The following is a 23,530-nucleotide window of genomic DNA, read 5'->3' on the forward strand; positions in this document are numbered from 1 at the left end:
AACGCTAGGTGACTTATACAGTTATATATATGCCATTTTATGTTATACAAGTGCACGCTGACCAAGTGCATAAATAAACTCAGTTCGTTGCCACTTTTACTCTCTTTTTATTTTTACTTTACTCATTACAAATTTGTGTGCGGTGCACTACAAAAGCGGCACGTAATTAAATTACAATTAAAAAATATTGACGGAATTCACAATTCAATGATGATATTATGCTTTTTCACTTTTATTCTTGTTTAATTGACCTCGAACAACACACTACTATTTCAATATCAGCCGAAAAGTTATTTTATTTTCGCTAATTTGTTGATTGTTATGTGCCACAGACATACATTTATATTCGCGCATTTACCGATAACAGAAGGTTGTACATTGAGATTCGAGCTAAAATAATAATTAGATTTTTGTTTACATTTTAGGGTTTTCTTAATGTTGTTGTTGTTTGTCTTTATTTCTTTCTTTTTTATTAAGGTAGGTAGTTTAAGCGACTAGAGGATTTATTTAATCAACCTTTCTGAGTAATGAGTTATTTACGGTCTATGGCTCTAGCAAATAATTCTTTGAATTAAATTTAAAAAGAAATGAAGACAACCCTGTTCTTCATTTCTTTTTAAATTTAATTCAGTTCAGTTTATGAATATTTTGTATGTTAATCACCGCAGCCCACCGCATCGCGAACGATTTTTGTTTTGTAAGAAAATCTTTCTCTTCACATTGTTCGACGGGGAAGAAATGCACGGAACTTTTTATTATAAATATTTCATGTATCCTACATCGCGTATTACTTACAATTTATGCACGAACATGCAAACCAACAAACAGAACATGGTTTATCTTTGAAACAAAAACAAAAAAATTTACGAGAAACAAAAGAATAAAATAATAAAAAAAAAACATGAAATTAGAGGTATATAGACACTCTCGTGTGTCGGGGTGGTCGGTAGTAAATTTTTTTTAAGCTAAAATCACAACCAAATTTACACACCCACACACAAACACCCAATTCTTACACCATCAACACTGTCAAAATCGGAATTATGACGAGATTGATTGCAACAAGTGTACACGAAACAGCGCCACTTTTTAAGGCTGATTGTGCCTGTAAATTTTGATTGGTATTCGATGCAACTGGAATGCCCACTTCTTGCTGTGCGGTTGCCGTTCCAGCTACACTTGATGGTGTTACATACATTGGAGCGACGGTTAATGGTGTACATTTCATAAGTGGATCATCGGGATTTTGTCCGGGTGCACAGATTGGTGGCGGCTGTGATGATGGGAATGGTGCTAGTGGTGCCAGTGGTATTTGATCGTAATGGATTGCTGATCCCGAAAATGGTGGAATGTCGGACGGTGCCATTGTTACGGTGACGGGAAATGGTGCTAATGGTGGTAATGGTGCTAAAGGTGTGTTGCCATCGCTTGGTATTGGTTGCATGGGACTATTTGAGACTGTTGTTGAGTCGGATGGAAGCACTGCGACCGGAGTGACTGAAACTCCATTATCAGCTGGTGGTGGCACTGATGCTAATGGAACTGGAGCAACTGAAGCGTCTACAGCTGATGCGACTGGGGCAACTGGAACTGCTGCAGATACTGGTGTTGCGTTAGTTGTATTAGCATCCGATGCCGGAGCTGCTGGTGCTGCCGGAGCTACTGATGCTGCCGTAGTTGCGTCTGATGATGATGCTGCTGTCGTTGATTCGCCATTATTAATGACAATAACCTTTTCTCCGCTCGGCTTTAGGGCTCCATACAAAGCAAGACCACCAACACCAGCGATAAGAGCTCTAGAAATGAAATTTTCAAAATTACAAATATTTCATTGATGTCCAAACAATACGGCTTACGTTTGCAGACCGCTTCCACTAGATTTTTGAGGTGGTTGTTGGACGACCGGATACGGTTGACCAGCTGGATATCCTTGTTGTGGGGGAAATCCTCCTTGCTGTTGTGGATAACCTCCTTGTTGCTGAGGAAATCCTCCTTGCTGTTGTGGGTATCCTCCTTGTTGTGGCGGAAATCCTCCTTGCTGTTGGGGAAATCCTCCTTGCTGTTGTGGATAACCTCCTTGTTGTTGTGGATAACCTCCTTGCTGCTGGGGAAAACCTCCTTGCTGTGGATATCCTCCAACTGGAGCTGTTAAGTATTAAAATGAATAATTAGTTCCCATTGAGTGTTCAAAATGTTATTCCGAGAAACAATTTGACGAAAATGGGACGTGGTGTGAATGAAATCAGTGTTCAGTCGAAAGACAATATCTAAGCGAAACGAAAATTGGTAAAATTGCTCGCTGGTACTTGAATGTTTCAGAAGAATTTTCTAGATAAGCAGAAGAAAGGTATTTGATCGGATGACTCATTTCTAAGCTCATAATTTGCTTGACACAAAAAATTCGCAATTTATTTCTCTGCATTCAATGCACACGATAATAATGAGTTTTTATCAAATCGCAACCGTTTTCCAGCTAAATTTATGTTATGCCAGAACCGTGACCAATTTCATAATTTCAATTTATTCTTACGTAAATTTAGGTGAAACCGTAGAGACACTTATCGAGCATCAGGCGTGTGCCGTTATGCAAATATGTACGTACACGCTTGTTGGAACTGATTTCAGCGCACTCAAGAATATAGAACATTATGTGTATTAGCCGTTCAGTGGGGCGAGATAAGTTCATTGTTTTACTTAAAACGGAAATGGAATAATTTGATGCAGACGCGAACGAAATAATTTCAATAGCAGCACAGAATAGCCTGAATCATTTTAAATAAATTTAGCGAAAATATGTAGGAAAAAAAAAGAAGATCGGACGACTTCATTCAATATTGATTCAGTGATTCAATGCCATTTTATAAAACAAACATTTTTATGGAACATGTTCAAGACCACAGCAGCTGTGAAACAAAACAAAAAAAAAAGGTTTTTCGCTAGCGAAATTTTTGTATCTGATCACCAAATCTAAACATATTTTACTATGGTCGCAATTCATGTTTGATGATTGTCGGAATGTTATTGGACAGAGAGTAATAAAAATATTTTGGATTGAAATTTAGCGTTCGAAATTTATGGAAACGGATATTTGTTCAGTAGAATTGAAATAGAAAATGCCTACAACTGCGAAGGAAACATTCATAAGTTACGTGACGCCTTTTCATCATAACTGTCATCACAACTGAATCTTTAATAATTTGATAAATTTGCTATGACATTAATTGTAATTCATGCACCCCGAGATAATAATGTTCTAAAACTGCGAACTTTAGACCCCTCTGTTGCATAAAATGCACTGCTGCCTCGTGTCATAATAACACATCTAGAGCCTCATAAAGTACTTCGCACTCGATGTCATAAATAGCTATTATATACATTGCACACAGGCTGCGTAAGTCGCAAATATCATCACTGAATTGCATAAATGCTTTTGTAGGCACTAGATGTGTAGATTTTCACTCGAGGCCGAGCGTGACACTACACATCGTGTGCCTACGAACGCATTTATTCCCCGGTAAAGTCTCAAAAATTCGAAAAACGAATACTTAACTCACAGTCTCAAAGGGGTAGGGTAATCTCGTACACCACACAAATTCATGGTGTGCGAGATTCACCTCTAAGTGGTGAATCTCGCACAGTCATGACTTTTCGTTACATGTCGTAAAAGGACGCATACTATGATCGCGTGTGCGAGATTCCCCGACACCGTCTCAAATCTATTGTCTTTTTAGGTGTACGAAGTATACGATTTTCGAACTTTTGAGACAGTTATTTTCAACCGGCATACGTAATTTATGAATGTTCCCAAATCAATATTCACTCGAATTGGCATGTTTTTTCAATTCTCGTGTAAGCGAAACAATTCACATGTGTACGTTTGGCAGGGACGCATTTCTGGTCGCTATAAAACATTATATTAAAACATGACCACACCACCTACATTTACATCAACCAAATAGCAGTTAACGGACCGTAAACTCATTCTTTGTCTTTAGTTGTCATGGCCAAATCAGGAGTGAAATAACCAAACAACGAAATTACATTTCACCTGAAATGCCACTTCTTCTGACTCCTTTGAGTAGAGAAATGGTACAAATGATTTTCGTTAAAAATAAATAGATTCAAGTGAATCGTTATATTACAACAATGGCGACGTTGTAAAATAAAAAATCAATTTTAAAATTACGCATGAACTACGATTTACGATTTCTGGAGTTTCTCTACGACAAATTGTAATTCAAGTCAAACGTTTCTTTCACCATACTCCACTGAGATAATGAAGGTAGAGGTGTGGTTTAAGGTTCACTGAATTATAGAGATTTGTATTACGAGTAGCGAAAGATAAAAAAAAAATTGTCGAATTTTCTGCAAGGATCACTTTATACACAATCAGTAAACGAATTTCTTGTGCAGAATTAGCAACATCTGTTTATTTAGCAGATGATGCAAAACCAGGCTCTTTTTCATAATTTACCGTCAGAGCCTATTTGTGGACAACGTTTTCCCGAATGTTCCTAAATTTCTATTTTAAGATTTTTCGTATTTTATCGAAAAATGTTTTTGGTCAAAAAAATGGAAATTATGAACAGGTGGCGCTGACATCTCCTAATGATCAACTTCTTATTTCATTAATGCTTATACGTGCAAAAAGTATTCATATTATTGTGCAAAGACTGGTGGATAACCAGCTGATCCGTATTCTGAACAAGAAATTCGTTTATTGATTGCATACTAAGAGTATTTGATGTGTTACCAAAAAGGTCATAATTTGGGACCTATGGATTAACGTAACTGACAAGGCCTATTATTTGGAATTCTGTTTACAGAATATAATGAAAACTATCGAAATCTACTAAGGTTTACCTAAATTTACCAGAAATGTACCCAATTCCCAAAAATTAGTACCTTAAGAATCGTTCACACTGTGTAAACGTCACAGAAACTGTCAACAGGATGCGGTATACAACATTTTTGCTAGTGTGACTTCGCAATTAATGGATGGCCTCTGTCAAATATTTAACGTAATTTTTTGTCGGTCGATAAACGTGTTGAAACAAACAAACCATTTAAAGTATGGTCGTAAACACTTAGTACATATAGCGGTTTCTTTAGTCACACAGTTATAGTGGCTACGTTGTCTATTGATCAGCTGATCTTTGAATATTTTGATTAAAATTTATTTCGAAGAAAAATCGTATTCCTGGTGCCAACATTTGGTTTTGTGTTTACAAAACTGAAATAGCAAAAAATAATTAGATTAGCAGTTCATAGGTCGAGCACGGTGGGAATGAGACATTTAGTGAATCAGAATCAGTGAGAATTTTTAATCGTTATCCGTCTCAAAGCGATTCAAAACGAATGTGTTGGTCAGTTTATTCAATAGGCCTATTTTTAGCGATTTATAGGAATTGAACGCTTAAATATAGGCCATATAGGCAATAGAGTAGACATTAAAGCTGAACATTTCAATTTTTTTTTAAATTACTTTCTCACTCAGTTTGTAATATGTTGAAATTCTCACTTAGTCAATATTAATTTATTCATACATTTCAATGGCAGTGCTGACAAAACAACCTTCGATTTGCATACTCAAATCGAATCTTCGAATAAGCGCAAGAACAATGACTGCGGTCATGAAACATAAATTCAGGTAAAATTGTTGGAAATTTAATTGTTTATTTTGTGACGCTGTTGTCACATTTATTATTCACGGGTAGCGATGATTGACGTCGAAACGCTCATAGGCTGCAGTCAACAATCTACGGGTAATGGTATGCAAATGAGATGGCATAAAATGTGATAACTCAATTAATATTTAACTTCTCGATAGTACTTTTCCTCAAACATTAAAGAATATAACTGTCAAATTCCAGCTTATTTACGCTAGATTCCAAAAGAGCTAGTTAAAACTCCTACGATGGATGGCACCCTTTCTCTTCTAAGTTCTTGAGGGTGCCACAAAAAAAATTGGATGTCACTCCCTTTCTGATCAACTAAGAGGTTTGCTAACCTGTTCTTTCAGAACCTCGAATTTGTGTTAAAATATTCAAATATTTACAAACAAATTCACGTTCTTCATCCAAAGAAAAGATTCATCGCATTGCTCTATCAGAACTGGAATCAAAAATGTTTCTCGATCAATTAAAAAGATTTTTAATTTTTCGCTGGGGGAATTCCAGTTCAGACTCCTCTCTACAATGTAAACTCTTGAAATTTTGAGCCAACCACATGAATTATCATGGAAATTTCCCACTATTGCGCATCTGTTATTTGTTTAATTAAACACTCAACTCAAGTGAAACGAATTCAATTTTTAAGTGAAAATCATTAAAAATTTTATATTTAAATGGTAATGGCAGCAGCAGCAACAACAACAAAAAAAGTTGTTATTGCCTTTGGTAATAAAATTTACGAACACGAAATCTTTCATCAATGACAACAACCGAATCATGTCAACAGATTGTTCTCGAAATCAAAACCGATGTTCGTCACCACATAGTTGATGTCTAAATTGAACTAATGATAGAAGTCAAGCTTCGAGGGCAAAAAATTACCAGCCTGAGTCGAGGGGTCGAAAAACTGTACGAATTTAAAAAAATAAAATATTTTGGAATCACGCCACCTGCATCCAAATTTCAATACCGCCAAAACTTACCTCCAGGATATTGTGATGGAGCACCTGCATGCTGTTGATATGGTGGAGGAGAATCATGTGGATGCGAGTTAACATTTGAATGTGGTGAATACGGTGGCGGCGGCCCACTTTGTTGTGGCTGTTGTGGATACGGTGCCGCATTGGTGTTGTGTACCGTCTGTCTTTGCACATTGCTATCGGGAACATTCCATCCAACTGCCGGTTTATTGGCATCTGGTGTCGCAGCGGGTGCTTGATGAACTGGCGCTGCTGGTGGAGGTGGTGGTGGTGGAGGTGCTGCTGCTGCAGCAGGCTGTTGAGCCTTTGGCGGATTTGGTGCGGAATTGTAACCGGCATAACTTAATTTCGCTTGATCGGCATGGGAATTTGAGTTTTTGGTATCAGTGTTGCTGCTGCTGCTGGTTCTTGTTACGTGGCTACCAGTACCGGTTTTCTTTGTACTTGCTGGTTGTTTTCTGGCGTCAATATTGGTGAATTGACTCGATAACAACAAAAACACACAAAACCACGTAACGCAAACGGTTTGTTTGCTATTCATTTTGACAGAGTTTCTAATAATAAAATGTTTTTGCGAAGTAAATAATTGAGTTATGTGGCTGGAAATTCGCTTATAGCACACAAGCCACAACACAAAAACACTTTGGTTTGTTTTCAATTCAATTGAATATATAAATTGGAGTTTATTAACTGAATTCGTAAAACATATTTTCCTGCTCCATAAACTATAAAACTCTATTGCGTTGTTGGTTCACTCGACAGAAATTTTGAAAATGAAACAACACACGAAAATAATAATAAAAAAAAAACTTTCACAAAATTTTTCGAACGAGGGACTTCCACTTCAATGCTATTCTATGTGTTAGGTCCAACTGACGACTAAATTCGATTTTATGCAAAAATTATTAAATAAACTAAAAAGCGACACTTAACGACCATTAGTCTATTTGATTGTAAACCGCTTGTCTGTATGTATATAGAAAATGTTGTACACCGAAACAATTTTAGCTGTGGCCTTTTGTTAATATATTACGAAATAAATTTGTGTTTTGTTCATGTGACGAAAAGAACGCTCTTCTACGGTTTGCTTTTTTTCGTTCTCTCAACTAGTTTGAATGATCGATCACATGGCCGATGTTTAACAACAATTGTGTTGGTTTTTGTTCTTGCCTCTACCTATTATACTGCGCAGCTGGCGAAGATTTGCACAGACAAGTGATTGTCATCATTAATATACTAATAGAATTAACAATAAAAATGCAGTGAGTCATCGTGTCATTGAACATGATAAATACACGTATGTAATGTCTAGACGACAGAACTTTTGTATCAATCATCGAATCAGCAGACTTTCACAAAAATTACTGACAGTCAAGGAACTAAAAGGTAACCCACGGGAGGAAAATCAAAAATTCAGCAAAATTGTTGAATCTCACGCCTTACAGGGTATACTTGAAATTGAAGCATCTAAAGGTACCATTGCTTTGAGGATGTCAGAAAACCCGATTTAACCCGAAATCTGACTATGGCGCACCCATTGTGGTGTGGTATATCCCACCCCTTAAGTTACAATAAAATATTACCAAATTAAATGGGAAACGTTTCTGCTGACACACAGTGGACCGTTCTCATTTCGTAAGAGAAATCCATTAAGACCTCTTCGCATTTAGCGATCAAACGATAAATTTAACATTTCATATACCAACACTGAAGAATCGAGCAGATATTTCTCTCTTGGCATTCGCTTGTGAACTCGGTAATTGGCAATACACGTTTCTTGTTTCTCACCTCAAAAACTCTGACGTCATTGATGACATACAAATGTAAAATATGTTTCAATGATGAAATATGTGTACCACTTTAGATGCATAACGAATTCAAAAATTCGGTTGGTGTTTCTTCTTCTTCTTTGACGTCATTAGTTTAGAGAGAATTTGCAGAAAAATGAATTGGCACTTTGTTGATGTTGTTGTTGTAACTTTGATGAATAACAAGAAAGGTAGAAAAGGTATTCGCGTGGTCATATATTCTTGTAATGTTTGTAGCGTATGTTCGCCGACTGTTTATTTCGTTGTTTTGAGCAAGGTAAATACAGATGACGATTACAGACACGATTGTTTGTAATATTAATTCGAATCACTGTAAATATAGGAATACCGACGAAATTTATCATTTTTAGACAACATAACGTGCTGTTTAAAAAATAAATTATTTTTCCTTTTTCATCAATTCCAAGTAAATTAAATATTTCTGGTTTACAGACGAAAAAAAAAATATGCCTGCTGTTGTGTATGTCAGCAATACACATGATAATGACTAACCATATCGACAAACAAATTGATATTTTTTTGTCAGAAAAAAATATTTTCATATTTTCGTTTCGCAAATATTAGTACCTATAAAACCTGAATTAATAAAACGTTCTCTGGAGATGACATCAATGTCAGTTTAATGTACATCGCAAATAAGTGTAAACAAAACAGTTCTCCACCTCTTCTCAGATTGGCATTTTCTTTTGAATTTGAAAAATCCTCCTTAAGTCTTGCTCAACCTTCATATAGCGAGAGAGACCTAATTCATTTTTTTTATTTTTGTTCTCATGCCCAGTTTGACTGTATAATTGAATTAGGTCTCTATCGCGTCGCTATGTAGCTATCGCGTAGCTACAGTTATGAGTTGAAATGTGACGTGAAAAATTATGGAAGGAATTTGAATTATGACATAAGTTAGATGTGTATCACTTTTGGCATGGTGTGCCTGTGGTGCTTTTTTCCATAGATCTCTGACCATCAAACGGCAAATTCTCCATTTCTCCCAAATTGTCAACTCTATACAGAAAACTCTTTCAACTTCCGTAATTTTAAAAGCGTTGAATCCCTGACGAAATCAAATTGTAAATGTATAGATACTCGCAGTGAACAAAAAGATATTGTATTGAATTGAATTCAACCTTTCAATATTCTATGAAAAATAAACGCATTGCCAAGCTAATTAGAATCAGTTCCCAGACAGACACATAACAATTGTCGATAATTGCTATATTGCATTTCGGAATAAAATTTCATCCAAATTGAAATTGGACTGGAAAATAGGTTACTAGCAGTTCTCAGTGGAAATTTGCTTTGGATGACTCTAGTGTGCACTCTGCACTGATCCCATAAGACCTTCTGCGTTGTTTCGTTATCTATCTTCCATTCAAAATATTTATCAATTAGTAGCAGTGATGAATGTAACACATAAACAAGCAATCAACGAGATGTGTAGCGCCTGAAATAAATGCTAAGAAGCGAATAAGGAATGAACAGGCTATTAACTCGTACTCAGACATTATCGCAAAATTTCGGAATTTCACTGATAAAAATGGAAAGTCTCTACCTGGAGACAAAGTTACCTGCTATAGATAAGATTTTCAACTCTTTTGTCAGCGTTGATCACAAATTTTTCGATAATGTCACAAGTTTAAGAGGCCGTACAGAAAATATATCTTTTCGTCGCTCGGTTAATGCGCTCAGTGAAAGAAGCAAAATTGTGACAAGAACCACATAAACACAAATTATTTCATTGATTTTATTTAATTAAACACAATGTCACCACTCAAAAATAACTATTTTGCATCAATACAAAAACCAAACACCTTTTTACCAAGGCTGTATACTTTGGGGAGGTCACGCAGACCGCCATTTTATTAGATACGCGGGAACACACCACTTCTGATGATTTTACATGTAAAAAAATTCACCACATCATCAAGACGACGAGAATCATCAGAGTAGGTGAATTTTTGTATGAAATCGGCCATTTTATCATCAACTGTGGTGTGTAACCCGCGTATCTGTATCTGCGTGACCTCCCCAAAGTATTACCGAAAAGAACGTGTCGAAAAAAGTTTCAATTTTGGGCCCTTGGACTAAGGCCGCTACTCGGCCCTAAGTGTTTTTTGCACATAAATCGAGTAAATCTCATCCGATTTTGCTAGATTTTGTTTTTTATTGAAGGTAATTGAATACCGAAAAGAACGTGTCGAAAAAAGTTTCAAATTTGGGCCCTTGGACTAAGGCCGGTACTCGGCCCTAAGTGTTTTTTTGCACATAAATCGAGTGAACCTCATCCGATTTTGCTAGTTTTTGTTTCATTTGAGAGATAATTGAATGCCGAATAGAATGGTGGCAAAAAAAGTTTTAAATTTGGGCCCTTGGACTAAGGCCGCTACTTGGCCCTAAGTGTTTTTTGCACATAAATCGAGTAAATCTCATCCGATTTTGCTAGTTTTTGTTTCATTTGAGAGATAATTGAATGCCGAATAGAATGGTGGCAAAAAAAGTTTTAAATTTGGGCCCTTGGACTAAGACCGCTACTCGGCCCTAAGTGTTTTTTGCACATAAATCGAGTAAATATCATCCGATTTTGCTAATTTTTGTTTTATTTGAGAGGTAATTGAATACCCAATGGAAAGTTGGCAAAAAATTTTGGGTTTCTAAAATAATGTCTTAAATTTTTGGTTTTATTTGAGAGGTACTTCGTACGGGCTTTCGTAATTGCGCTATGCGCAATTTTAAAAATGAACACTTTCAGTAAATTTGACCATGCCCAAATTGACTTGCATTTTGGTAACAGACGCATTAGAGGGTTGTAGAGCTATTAGGGTTCCGGGCGTATTACGGCAACGGACGTATTATGGTTACGGACGAAATAGGATTACGGGTCGTACGGGGCTAAGTCGCAGCAAACGCTCCGACTGTTCTGATGCCTTGTTTCTCATGTCAATGTCTCTATTTTGGTGCTAAATTCTTTTTTGTTCGTTTCATCTTTCCAACTTTTGTTTTCTCCCATCGTATGACCGAGAATGGGCATTTAGAGCCCACCATGCCGGGCTGTGTCGTATCGGTGTGGCATGAATTTTTGGGTCGAACGTTTCTGGATAATAATCAGAATAATAGGGGTGCGTGGCAGCATATTATGTGTATCAAATACGAATAATAAAAAAATATGGATTAAGCAACCATTATAATGGAAATAAGTCAGTGTGGCAGTGAATGCGAGCTCTGCACAATAAAACCGATTGTGTCATTTCGATAACAATAACCGTAAAGAAAATAGACAAGAAATTCTTGCACTTGATGCGATAATAACCCGACTTTATATTTAGCTTATGTGAGGGAAGCATAAAATTTTTTATATTTTTTCTACGAATGAAAGACTATATTCGAATGGCTTTGATGGAACATCTGTATGTATAAATAGTATAGGTATAGGTGTACGTTCCAATTTACAGTGGTTAGTGGCACGAACACATGACATTTTTTTTTTGAAAAAGCTCATTTCATCGTATAACGGTTCGGTGTATGTAAAACAGCATTTACCGAACATCTTCATGGTATGGTGCTAAAATAACCATTCGACGAAAATAGACATGATGACATTGCACTTATTCCACTTATTCATCAATATTAATGAAATAATGTTCAAAAGTCTTGGAACAATTACTTGGGAGGGTTTTACAGGTTTAAATTCTCACTTATCAGCAAAATAATGACCTGGCTCACTCAAAATGTCTATAGATACAGAGGATACATACTCTGAATGCTGTACTGGGGATATGCTACTTACGTGTGGACTTTAGCTAAATTGAGAACACATTTGGCAACACAAAGATTGACAGGAAGATTTATTTGGCATCACACTACTAGTATATCAACAATAAAATTTGAATGGATTGAATAGGCAGCAATGTAAGACGTGTGGAATGCGCAGATATAGGGATCGATGGACTGAGTGTGATACACACTTCCGTTGATGCTAATCGTTCTAATAAGAAATTAACACCTGTCAGGAGTTCGTTATTAATAACCTCATTGCTTACCTATAGTTCGTTCAGTGTCGAAGGAAGCCAAAAATGACTCATGCAAGAAAGAAGAAGTTTTGACCAAAAAGAGTTGTAAGAGAGTTATAAGGAGTTGCATGCGAAGAAAGTGTGGTAGAAGATGAACACTAAAATTCCGGGACTTTCATGCCTTCCATGAAGCGAGTTTATATTACTCTGCCAAGAGTGCTGACTGATCACTTGTGGTTTTGTGTTACAAAGTTTTGGCTGGTCTTCGATTTTTCACTGGATTAATTGTAAAGAATTTTCGCTGGCTGAATGATTGCTGACTGGCTGAGTTGCGTGAGAATAAGAAATTAACACCTGTCAGGAGTTCGTTATTAATAACCTCATTGCTTACCTATAGTTCGTTCAGTGTCGAAGGAAGCCAAAAATGAATCATGCAAGAAAGATGAAGTTTTGACCAAAAAGAGTTGTAAGAGAGTTATAAGGAGTTGCATGCGAAGAAAGTGTGGGAGAAGATGAACACTAAAATTCCGGGACTTTCATGCCTTCCATGAAGCGAGTTTATATTTCTCTGCCAAAAAATCGTATCGCATCTGTGTTTTTGTTCTTACAGAGCTTTCGAGAGCTTTAAGCTTCTTTTGTATTCCACCGAAATATTTCACATTTCTAATGGATTTCAAGAGAAGCTTACAGCACACAAACAATGCGATGTAATACGGTGTTTTGGCTTAACACGGCAGTCGCCACTAGCTATTTGCCCGCACGTTTGAACAGCATCACCTCTTTTTAATGGCCTAATGAACTGTACCGTTATTTCGTAGGGGACATACTGAATGTGGAATTTCCAATTGATATTTTACGAACACTTTACCCGAATAAAGCTTGTCTACCGAAATCATCTCATCTGAGGATTGTTCATGAAAATTCAGCAATCTCTTTAATAATCCATGTTGACAACCATCATATATACTACTACATCCATCTGAAAATCAAACCAATTGCAGTAATACACATATATGGGGTCTGGTAGGTATATTTTCCCCGCGTTAACGACAATAGTTCAGCTTCATCAATTTCTTACAATTCGCTGATCGTTCCCCTCTCAAATTCTTAATTGAATTCAGCAATTTGTGCCGCTATATATATTCACACTCGGAAAATGAATAGAAATGAAAATCTCGAATAGCAGAGAGAGTGGCTGGATGTTATATGCCATTCCATATTGAAGCGTACGCAATTATCGTAACCTCAGCACTCGTTTAGAATACATAATTAAATCAATTCCTAAACAAAGCCTCTGATTAGTTAAGTGGTTTACGGTATTGAATATTGATGATGATGATGATGGGTGCGAAATTATAAGGTGTTGTGTCCGTACTGGGGAAATTTTTTAGTGAAAAACTACGTTTCCTTTTCAGCATGGAATCGATCGCAAAAAACGTTCTGCGACGACAAAAATGACGGGAGACAGAAAAATTCATTTTTCCACTTTCATAACTGATGCTTATCGCAGCAGGCAAGTGGAAATCGTAAAATGCTTTTGATGTTGACAGATTTTCATGCTTCTTAGTTTCTTTTTTGTCGGTACGCTCGTCTCGTTCTTCATACAAAAGATTGTCACCATGTTATTTGACAATACTTTGCAGGCCCGTACTGGCCATATGGGCGATGATTTTTTATATAGTCACAACCTCCATATATTTTGGACGGATTTTTTATATCGTCACAACCTCCATATCAGCTGCCACGATAATTAAGCTGCTCCACAGAACTTTCTGCTGGAAAGTTGTAAATCACATATAACTCTCTCAAATATCTCATGTCAACATTGAGAGACACATTAAATTTTAATATGATCGTTGATAGAGTTCCCTTTCACTGACGGAACTCTCTCACGGGCTAACTTAACAATAATAATCTAGATTGTCATTAGTTCTTTGTGGGCACTATTACAAACGACAACAACCCCCAAATCAGAAACCATGTTGCAATTTACGTTTCCGCAAGCGTAGCCGCTCACGGTGTTCTTGTTAATCACAAAAAATATATTTCCCACTTTCGCAAAGTGTTTAACTATGCTTCATTGTGCAACATAACATTGCACCCGGCCAAAATAAAACGAAAATTTCACTTAAATTGTAGTTAGTAGTTATAACGATGTCAGTGATCTTTGTACCCATATTTTTAAGACTTAAATAGACTGGAAAGAATTTATGTTATATTCCCGGAAAGAATATAGGGGTCGTTTTCGCATTGCATTTTTTTTTTTTAACATTTATAGATATAGTTGTCTTCTTCTTCTTCTTCTTCGTTTACTTTTTCTTCTTTTTGTTCCAATTTTTATATGTGTATGATATTACGTACACAATTTTTTTTATATATTTTTATTCAGAGGACTCGCTCAACTTTATATCATAGTCAAAAGTATACACATATATTGCATCGGTACCACTGTGAGTGTAAAGAGACGACCGAACAAATTCAACTATTCAGCTTTTCCGTCGTATTAAAATCAAATTTAATTTTTCTTATAAATTGAATGGAGTATTCAGTGTATGCCTCCATACTATGTGGAAAATGTGTGTTGGAAGAGGACTTATGGAGAAAATAGAGCGAACTGAAATTAAAAAAAAACCAATTTCACAGTATGCTATGCAGAATGAGGTATTTATACTATTTTAAAACATCCGTCAAACGGAAGAGAGCTGACGGATATAAAAAATATATTTTTTTAAATATTTTATGCTTTACGTTTAACTGAAAGACTGGCATTCATTTTATTCAGAAAATACCTGCTACTACCACCATGACAAAACTTTAACGAAAGTTTTTTTTTTATTATTTTCTATCGCAAAACCATGCACTTTATTACCTTACATTTATCGTCATTTTCAGTTTTGCACATTTTATATTGGCAAAAAAAGTCAATTAGTACATTTTTATTTCATATTTTACGATGTACAATCATACAATGTTTTACCCACCACACCTCCGGAAAATGAGTCATTACATCATTCACATGATCGGTAATGACTCGCTTCTCAGGCGATTAGCGAGGAAAATAACTTACGTAATTGACGCCGAGCTGAACTTGACACTAACATCTTCACAAAATAAAAAGTTCCAAACTATGACATAATCTAATTTTATTCATTATCCCATCCGGCAAAGTTCTCATTAGATGTATGGATGGAAAACCACTACATCGGATGCTTACAAGGAATTTATTAATTATGGAACTGTTTGTGGTAGTACTCGCGAAGTCACTTGTGTGTTTTTGAGTAACGGGCTTGGAGAAACTGTTATTTTGATTTGTGTAGTTGCAAACCTCGCCTTCGGCCTGAGAATACTTGTCAAAATAACAGTTTCTAAAGTGTGTTGCTCAAAAATACACTCGCCGTTTAACTTATATGATCACATACTTACGGTGCATCATTAGATTAGATTAGATTAGATGGGAGGGTGTAAGCCCAGCACCTAAGCCTCAGATGGGCCTGTTGTGCTATTGTACAAGTCTCTTGATCATATGGACTGTGATTTTACATCATATCTCTCCCGACTTAGATTGTTCACAAATCGACCGTGTGTTAACGTCCCATACGTTGTGAATTCTCCAAGCCGTGGGTGGTATGCGAATACCACAACCATCACTAATTGACCTGTACATTTTCCCAAAGATGGCGCTATCAACATTGTCATGTTGTAGCTCTTTCTACTATTGACATTATGTCGATATGGTTTCTTTTATGGAGAAAGCGAATGTTGGGTTTTTTGATATTTCCGACTTTGTTACGGTTACGGCTATTAGTTTTAGGTAATAGCAAGTGTCTAATCACCACAGGCCCTGAGTTGCCTCTTCGTATAAATCGCCATGCCACCATGTGACTGAACTCGTTCTGGCGTTGCAGGTTGTAGCGTTTGAATGATTCGTATTTCGTCATATCCCTTGACATCCATACAACGTATCAATCAATAGATCTGTTAAACCTCGCGGTCATTTTGGAGTACAAGATAGTTTCTGTATCTTGGGATTGTACCACAGCAAATTTGTAAAAATTTGCTATGTGGTTTTGGGGTGTCAAATGAGAACCCGAGGCGTTTGTACCTTACCTGCACTAAAATTGACTGCCAGATGCCATACGGCAATGTGTCATTTTCGTACATTAATCGAGCACGTAATTTAGCATTAGCTTCTGGTAGAGTCGATTGTTAATCCGTACACCGACGCCACGAAGCACATGTTAAATAACAAAGGAAATAACACAATTGTTGATATCGCACAATGAGGCGAGAACAACTTTATTGATCAAAGAGAAAATGACCTACGAGAACAACACTTTGACTTCGTTAATAAAACCTTTAAAATAATTTCACCATTTAACCATTACAGCAAAATAAAAACACCAAAGCCGTAAAAGTTGGCACAGAAATTAGACAAAATCGAAAATGAATTCACACACAGCCACACAAAAGAAACACTTTTAGAGAGCAACGCATAAACACGTCCGTTCTCTGTGACTGTGACTGTGATCTCTGACCACTCCCTGAGTTCCTAATGTTTTTTTTTAAATTTTCAGTAAGACTTTCAATCAACTGTAAATCATAAATAAAATATGACTCGTGTGAATTACGTTCAGAGCGAAGCGACTTCCCACTCGTATGAACTGTCTATTAATCTTTTTGATTGCTTTCGTTCGCAAAATAGAAAAGTACGGTGCATCATTGTAATGTACTATTCAGCAGCGCACAACTATGAAATTTGTTATAATCTTTTGTTTGGGATGTGTCGATAAAATTAGAAATAGCTATTTGCATGTCAAGTTGTGTGTTCTTGCAATCTGCGCCCCTGAGCTTTTCGTCTCAGGCTAAGCAAAGTTGGTATGCAGTAAGACATATGAACATGGACTTTTGTGCGCAGTACGAAAATTGTAACATTTGAACATGGACTTTTACTTCTTTTCTGCCACTTAACGTGATGTGCGGGTAAGGGAAGACGGAAGAGCTAGCTCTATCTGTCGTTCCGAAGGAGGTTTCTTTGAAGTTCAATAAACGAGAGAAAAGTAGTCCTGTTTCTGTATGCGGGAATTCGGTTCTTGCAATTGGCCCTGAGCTTTTCGTCTCAGGTTAAGCAAAGTTGGTATGTACAGAACAAAGTTGGTATGCAGAAAAAATTAGTGCTGACTGATCACTTGTGGTTTTGTGTTACAAAGTTTTGGCTGGTTTTCGATTTTTCACTGGATTAATTGTAAAGAATTTTCGCTGGCTGAATGATTGCTGGCTGAGTTGCGTGAGAATCGTAAGTACGGCGCGTGAACAGTTTTCGCTTTTGTTTTTGGAGCTCAGGCTCAATTCTTCTCTTTTCTTTGCTGCATTTTTTGGAGATTTTTTAGCAGCTTTCCACAATTTCCCAAGTTTCCATCAGCAGTGAGTATGGGCGGAACATTTCGTACTTGCAAAACACTATCATTTCGTAACAAGGTAACAAGATCTACTCTCATGAACGTAAAAAATCCAATCTAAGTTATTCTGATTCACATGGACCAAGATAAGGCGGTCAGGCAAAGCCGTCATCCCGACCTGTAAACACTTGGATCTTTTCAGAATACAAATAAAAAATAAAAAAAAAATTCTTAAGGGTTTCGCCGCAGGAATCGTGCCCATCACATCATGCATTGAAGCGTTGTATAGCCAAAGTGATTCTTTTTGTAAGATAAAATTTCGATTTTTTGTCTCAAATCAAGAAATCAAATTTTAATAATGTTTTTCTAGCACTGCAAAATGATCGAGTTCGCCAGCTTTTTTAGTTGTTTTCGACAAGTGGTAATCAGCGAATGTGTCTACGAAAGCTGCGTCCAAGACCAGAAGTGTTCCTTTAGACCATATGGTGTCAAAGTTACTCCGTCAGATTTCTTTCCGTCATTTCTGGATAATCCTTTGCGTTCTAGGTGGTTTGGAATATGAAGGAACAAAAGTGCTCGATTTACGATTTCATCCAATTCTATGTGAAGTAGATAGCTGCCTGCACTTTTCTGACAACTCAATCCATGTAGACCTTTGGCAGCTACTACAGATCCGCATAGACAACCTTATGTTATTCTATTGAAAAAAGGGTGAATTTGTTCCACAAACGTCTATCTAACTAAGCTCAAAATAAGTCTAATCATTCCACGCTTAAATGTTGTTATTATGCTGAACGTTCACTGCCCAAAAATATTTGAATTGCCCCAATGAAACGTTTGAATATGAGCCTAGCAAAATTATCAAAACGAAAATTGGAGAAAACTTTTCCAAAATTTCCATTTTCTTCCCAAACCCCATCAAATATATTTCGAATCATTTTAGTTGATGGTCTCGAAACATGTATCGGTGTAGTCGTGTAGGAAAATGATGTGATGACGACGACAGACAGATTTTTCCCCAGCAAAAAAAAAGAAACTAAATCGAAGAGAATATTTGCGAAATGAAGACATTTTCAAGAATCATTACAGTTTGCAATTTGAAACTTTTCCGGTTTTGCTATTTTTCTTTGATATATCAAAAGAAGAAAAACATTTTTTTTCTGTGCTCTCTCCCTCCTGTTTCATTAAAAACAAAATTTCTCACTAAACTTCCAACAGAAAAGGATGTGTAATTAAACTTAAAACTCCGTGTAGATAACATTGGAAACATTTTTCTAATAGTCTGTTGTGCCCTTCTAGCACATTATTATCAACCGTAGCGTACATACAATAAGATTTGATCAAGCAAGACAAGACCGTAGTTATCTTTTGCTGCTCGGCAATATGTACAACAACCACATCATTGCGAGACTATCTTCGCCGTTTACCAGTTTATAAACGAGTATTGTGGCGAAAAGAAAGTCAAACACAAAAATTGTGTAATGAACTTTTGTATTTGGCATTGTGTCTCCTAGCAAACGGAAGATTCCTTGTTTTATTCGGATCGGATTTTTTTTTATCCTTCTTGCTTCTTCTATTCAATGACACAGACACGTTTTAAGAGATTTAACAGAGTAAATCGCTTTGGTTTACGAAACAGCTGTATTTATACTGAAAATAATGCATGATATATGTGTAGTATTCACTATGTGTAGCTCAGATACTATTATATCTCCTGTTTTGCTATATAGAATATTCTCTAACAATATTTTTTGGTTTATTGTATTCTCAACTTGATGCTTATCGAAAGAGTAATTTTGTTTCCATTTTTACTTCTTTTTTTTCGTTTCTCGGTGCTTCGTCTTTTTTGTTGGTGTGTTTTGTTCGTTATTCTTCTTTCCAACTCCAATAGAAAATCCCACAAAAATGAACAAAAAGATTAACATCGCTCTCTGTGTGTAGAAGTCAACGGATAAGATTATCACACTTTTCTTTAATGAAATTCGTCTGTTCTCGCCTAATGAGCGTATTAGAACGATGCATTACTGTTTATATTCGATTTTTACGATGATGCAGCAATGTCCAGTGTCTGTGTACAGTGACATGGACGAGGGGGTAATGATAAAGATTCGAGTAAGTGAAGGATTTGGGGTATCGAAGAAATTATGTGTAAGTTCCCCCACGAATTATTTGTTTGTTTGTTTGGAGACCTCACTGACAGCCTTAAAACCCTTTCAAAACGAATAAGTTAGATCTAAGATGTGCGGAGATGTGAGGAGATGTGGTAGTGGAGATTTGCTCAGAGAATTTTCATCTCCTCACATCTCCGTACCGTTAGAAACTATTGGTGGGACACAACCAAAAACTAAGTTAGCCTGTATATCTGAATCACGCCTAATAACATACAAAGGCTACGAAAAACGATTCAATCATTGACGGCTTACTCTGACTATCTTTTCTTGGTGTGTATCTACACATGGCTAAATTGTTTACTACATTTCGGAGCAAAATTACTAGGTCCCACCTTTTGGGCGGGTCAAGTCCCTTGACTGACACTTTTCTAAATGTATTTATGACGTATTCATAAAAACTTGTCACATTTAATACATAATTTGACAAAAAAAAAATTCTTGAGCTCTCAATTTTATTAGAAATTTTCAATTTTCAAGATTTTCAATCAACCTCAAATCATAAATAAAATATGACTCGTGTAGATTATGGCCCTCGCTTCGCTCTTCCCACTCGTATAAGCTGTCTATTATTCTGTTTGATTGCCTTTTTGTTACATCAGAGTAGATGTGAAGTTTGTTTTGTGAATGTGGAACGAGGACTTTTTCACGAAATAAAAGAGTGCGATAGATGTTCGTCTCTTACACTTTTGCGTAAAAATAGGAAGTCCCCGGTATTTAATATACCTACACATGGTGACATGGTAATAACTGAACTTTATTAGTTTTTGGTTCATCGTTAAAAATAACACAGTTTACCAATATTTTCGGTAAATTGGTACCAATTTCGACTCTATAATGGTAAAGGGATTAAAAATATTTGTAAAAGGAGAAATTTATTGGTAATCCCTCGATTTCCCATTCACAAAACCTTCAATCGTGAATAAAATGTCACGACTCGTGTGAATTATGACCATCGCTTCGCTCTGGCCGCAAACTTTACACTCGTAAAATTTTTACAATATTATCTTTGATTCATTTAATTCCATGTATTTAAAAAAATCGTCAGAAATTAGTTGAGATAATTCTTGCCTGCAAAAATTTAACTTTTTTTATTAAAATTTCTTACACTTTTTAATCAAAGTGTGCTAATTTGATAACAGGCATTTTGCTTGCGTAAGATGTGGTTGTAAAGGGAGTAAAAAACTACCTACTTGATAAATAAAAAAACAACTTGATAGTCAACTATCAAGTTGTTAGTCAACTATCAAATTTGATAGTCAACTATCAAACTATCACTGATAGTTAGGCATCAAATGATGAAATTATTCTTCCTACTAGTTTCATGCACGTCGAAAACAAACTTATATAATTTACCCACACTACCAATCAAATTTCATCAAAGTAATCTTTTTTAATTGAGGCTATGATCAACAGTAAAAAATCCCGTTTTTCTCGGGTAGCTTCCAGATCCTTAGTCCTACATAGCCCATCTTCGAACTTAGCCTCTGGATTTTAATTCCACGTATTTAAAAAAAAGAATTGTCCAAATTGGTTGAGAATTACTCAAGTTATCGTGCCCTCAACGAAAAACTGTTACCCACATTTAACGTTTTTCATAGCATTTCATACATTTTCAATCACAGTGAACCTTTTTGTTACCTACATTTTTCGGTATTTTCTGGTGTAAGACCCTGACTTTCAGTCAAGGGAATTATTATTTTGATGATAATGTTCTGCCGTGTTATACCTAAGCAACGTACCGTCATTGTGTTTCTTTTGTATTCTAATAAAATTCCAATGGAATCTAAAAGAAGCTAAAAGTTTTCGAAAGCACATATTCAAGGCGATACGATGTTTTTGCGTAACGCGACAGTGTTGGACTCGCATTCTTTTTGGAAAACGACCATCGTTTGGTGTTAAAATGTTTTAGCTTTCAGTGAAAATTTAAATGTTTGTGGAGATGTAACCTCACTCCGAGAAAACTCAATATTGCACGAAAATTTACACATATTTTTAGTTTTCTCAGGTTCGCACATCCGCAAACATTTAAATTTTTGCTGAGAACTAACACATTTTAACACCAAACGATGGTCGTACTTTTTCCAAAAAGGATGTGCGCCCAAAATTATCATCAAAATAATAATAATTTTTCCACCAAATGTAGATAACAATTTAGCCATGTGTAGATTCCTCTTAAATAATTAAATAAAGAATAGAAATTCCTTCGGTTTCACACCAAAATTGCCCAAATTATGAAGCTTGAGTGAACGTTACGGATATAATATCGATCATTTTGAACTCAGTCCTGTGGTTTGGTACGTAGAACGCTTGCTTCATAAGCAAGAGGTCCACGGTTCAAATCTCGTTGGGTGCATAAAACAACAATTTTATTTCCAAATTCTCATTAATATCTTCATGCATAAAAATTATTCCGACACCTTTCGGTGAAAGTCCGAAGCAATACAACATCTGAATAATAAAATTGATAGCTATCTTTCATCAAATTTTCAATTTTTTCTTTTGTTTTAATCATGCGTAGAAGCCAGTGATCATAAAAATCGCCAATTATGAGTAATGAGTTCTGGATCAGAGAAATAGTAACAGATGGCGTTCGCCCAATTGCCATCTGTTACGGCACCTCTCTATTTCGAATGAATTGCTTTTCAATCTTGGCTATTAAAACTACTAAGATAAAGAAATCTTGCAAAATTCTGAAAGTTTTTAATGACTTATTAAACGTAAGATGCATCCTCAAAATCGAGCAATCTTACGTAAATTGAATGCTTAATAGATACAAAGCACAATTAGGTTCAGAACACAAAATTTAATTAGGAAACTATTGAACTAATTTCACAGCACGATGCATCACGATGGTAGATAGATATCAAAATTATTTTTCGCAAAGGATTTGATGCTGAAATGAGTGGCTGCATTCGTGTGTATTCAAAATGTAACAAAGGAAAGTTCAACTCTTTCTTTCACCAAGTTTTTTCTCTGTTCGTACGAAAATATTGCGCAAAAAACTGATTTTAAGAATCTTTTTATTGCAAGATTTTGCAGTATTTCCATTATTTTGGTACAAAATATTTCGTAATAAATGTTATCTCATAAACTATTAAGGAAATTTACGGTTCGGTCTTAAATTGCATGGTGAACATTATTCGTCTTTTCAGTCCCGTACGGAATGTGGGACGCTCTCACTTTTTTATGTTATTTCAAACACTGTGAATTCAATCTCATATTTGATCATTTGATCGTTCCGACAAAAAATTGCGAACTTTGTTATGTACACTGATAGAAAAGTTAACGCGCTGGACGTGTACTGTACGTAGTGGACGTGTAAATTGGCTGGCAGACAGCTATTTTTGGATCGAACTTCGGGAACGTTTAGTACACGTGCACTGCGTCAGTAAACGTCCAGTACGTTTGCTCTGGTATCCGAAATAAAATGAAATTTTGATGTACATTATTTCGTCAAATTTCGTTCTTTTCAATTTTAATT

General features: G+C 36.0%; 1 protein-coding gene across 4 annotated transcripts; it reads right to left on the reverse strand.

The window, feature by feature from the left end:
* Positions 1 to 965: 965 nt before the first annotated feature.
* LOC119067449 (basic salivary proline-rich protein 2-like) lies at positions 966 to 7,804 on the reverse strand. 4 transcript variants are annotated; one of them, XM_037170430.1, is made up of 4 exons: positions 6,656 to 7,804; positions 2,132 to 2,145; positions 1,857 to 2,092; positions 966 to 1,796 (listed from the first exon to the last, which is right to left on the reverse strand). In XM_037170430.1, exons 1-4 carry the CDS (start codon positions 7,191 to 7,193, stop codon positions 1,013 to 1,015), a joined length of 1,572 nt encoding a protein of 523 aa, XP_037026325.1. In that variant the 5' UTR covers positions 7,194 to 7,804; the 3' UTR covers positions 966 to 1,012. The 4 variants fall into 4 exon arrangements, with proteins under 4 accessions (XP_037026325.1, XP_037026326.1, XP_037026327.1 ...); XM_037170431.1 differs by having other exon boundaries at positions 1,857 to 2,071; positions 6,656 to 7,803; XM_037170432.1 differs by having other exon boundaries at positions 1,857 to 2,005; positions 2,129 to 2,145; positions 6,656 to 7,803.
* Positions 7,805 to 23,530: the final 15,726 nt, after the last annotated feature.

This window comes from Bradysia coprophila (assembly GCF_014529535.1).
Source record: "Bradysia coprophila strain Holo2 chromosome X unlocalized genomic scaffold, BU_Bcop_v1 contig_12, whole genome shotgun sequence".
In the NCBI taxonomy this organism is placed as follows: Eukaryota; Metazoa; Arthropoda; class Insecta; order Diptera; family Sciaridae; genus Bradysia; species Bradysia coprophila.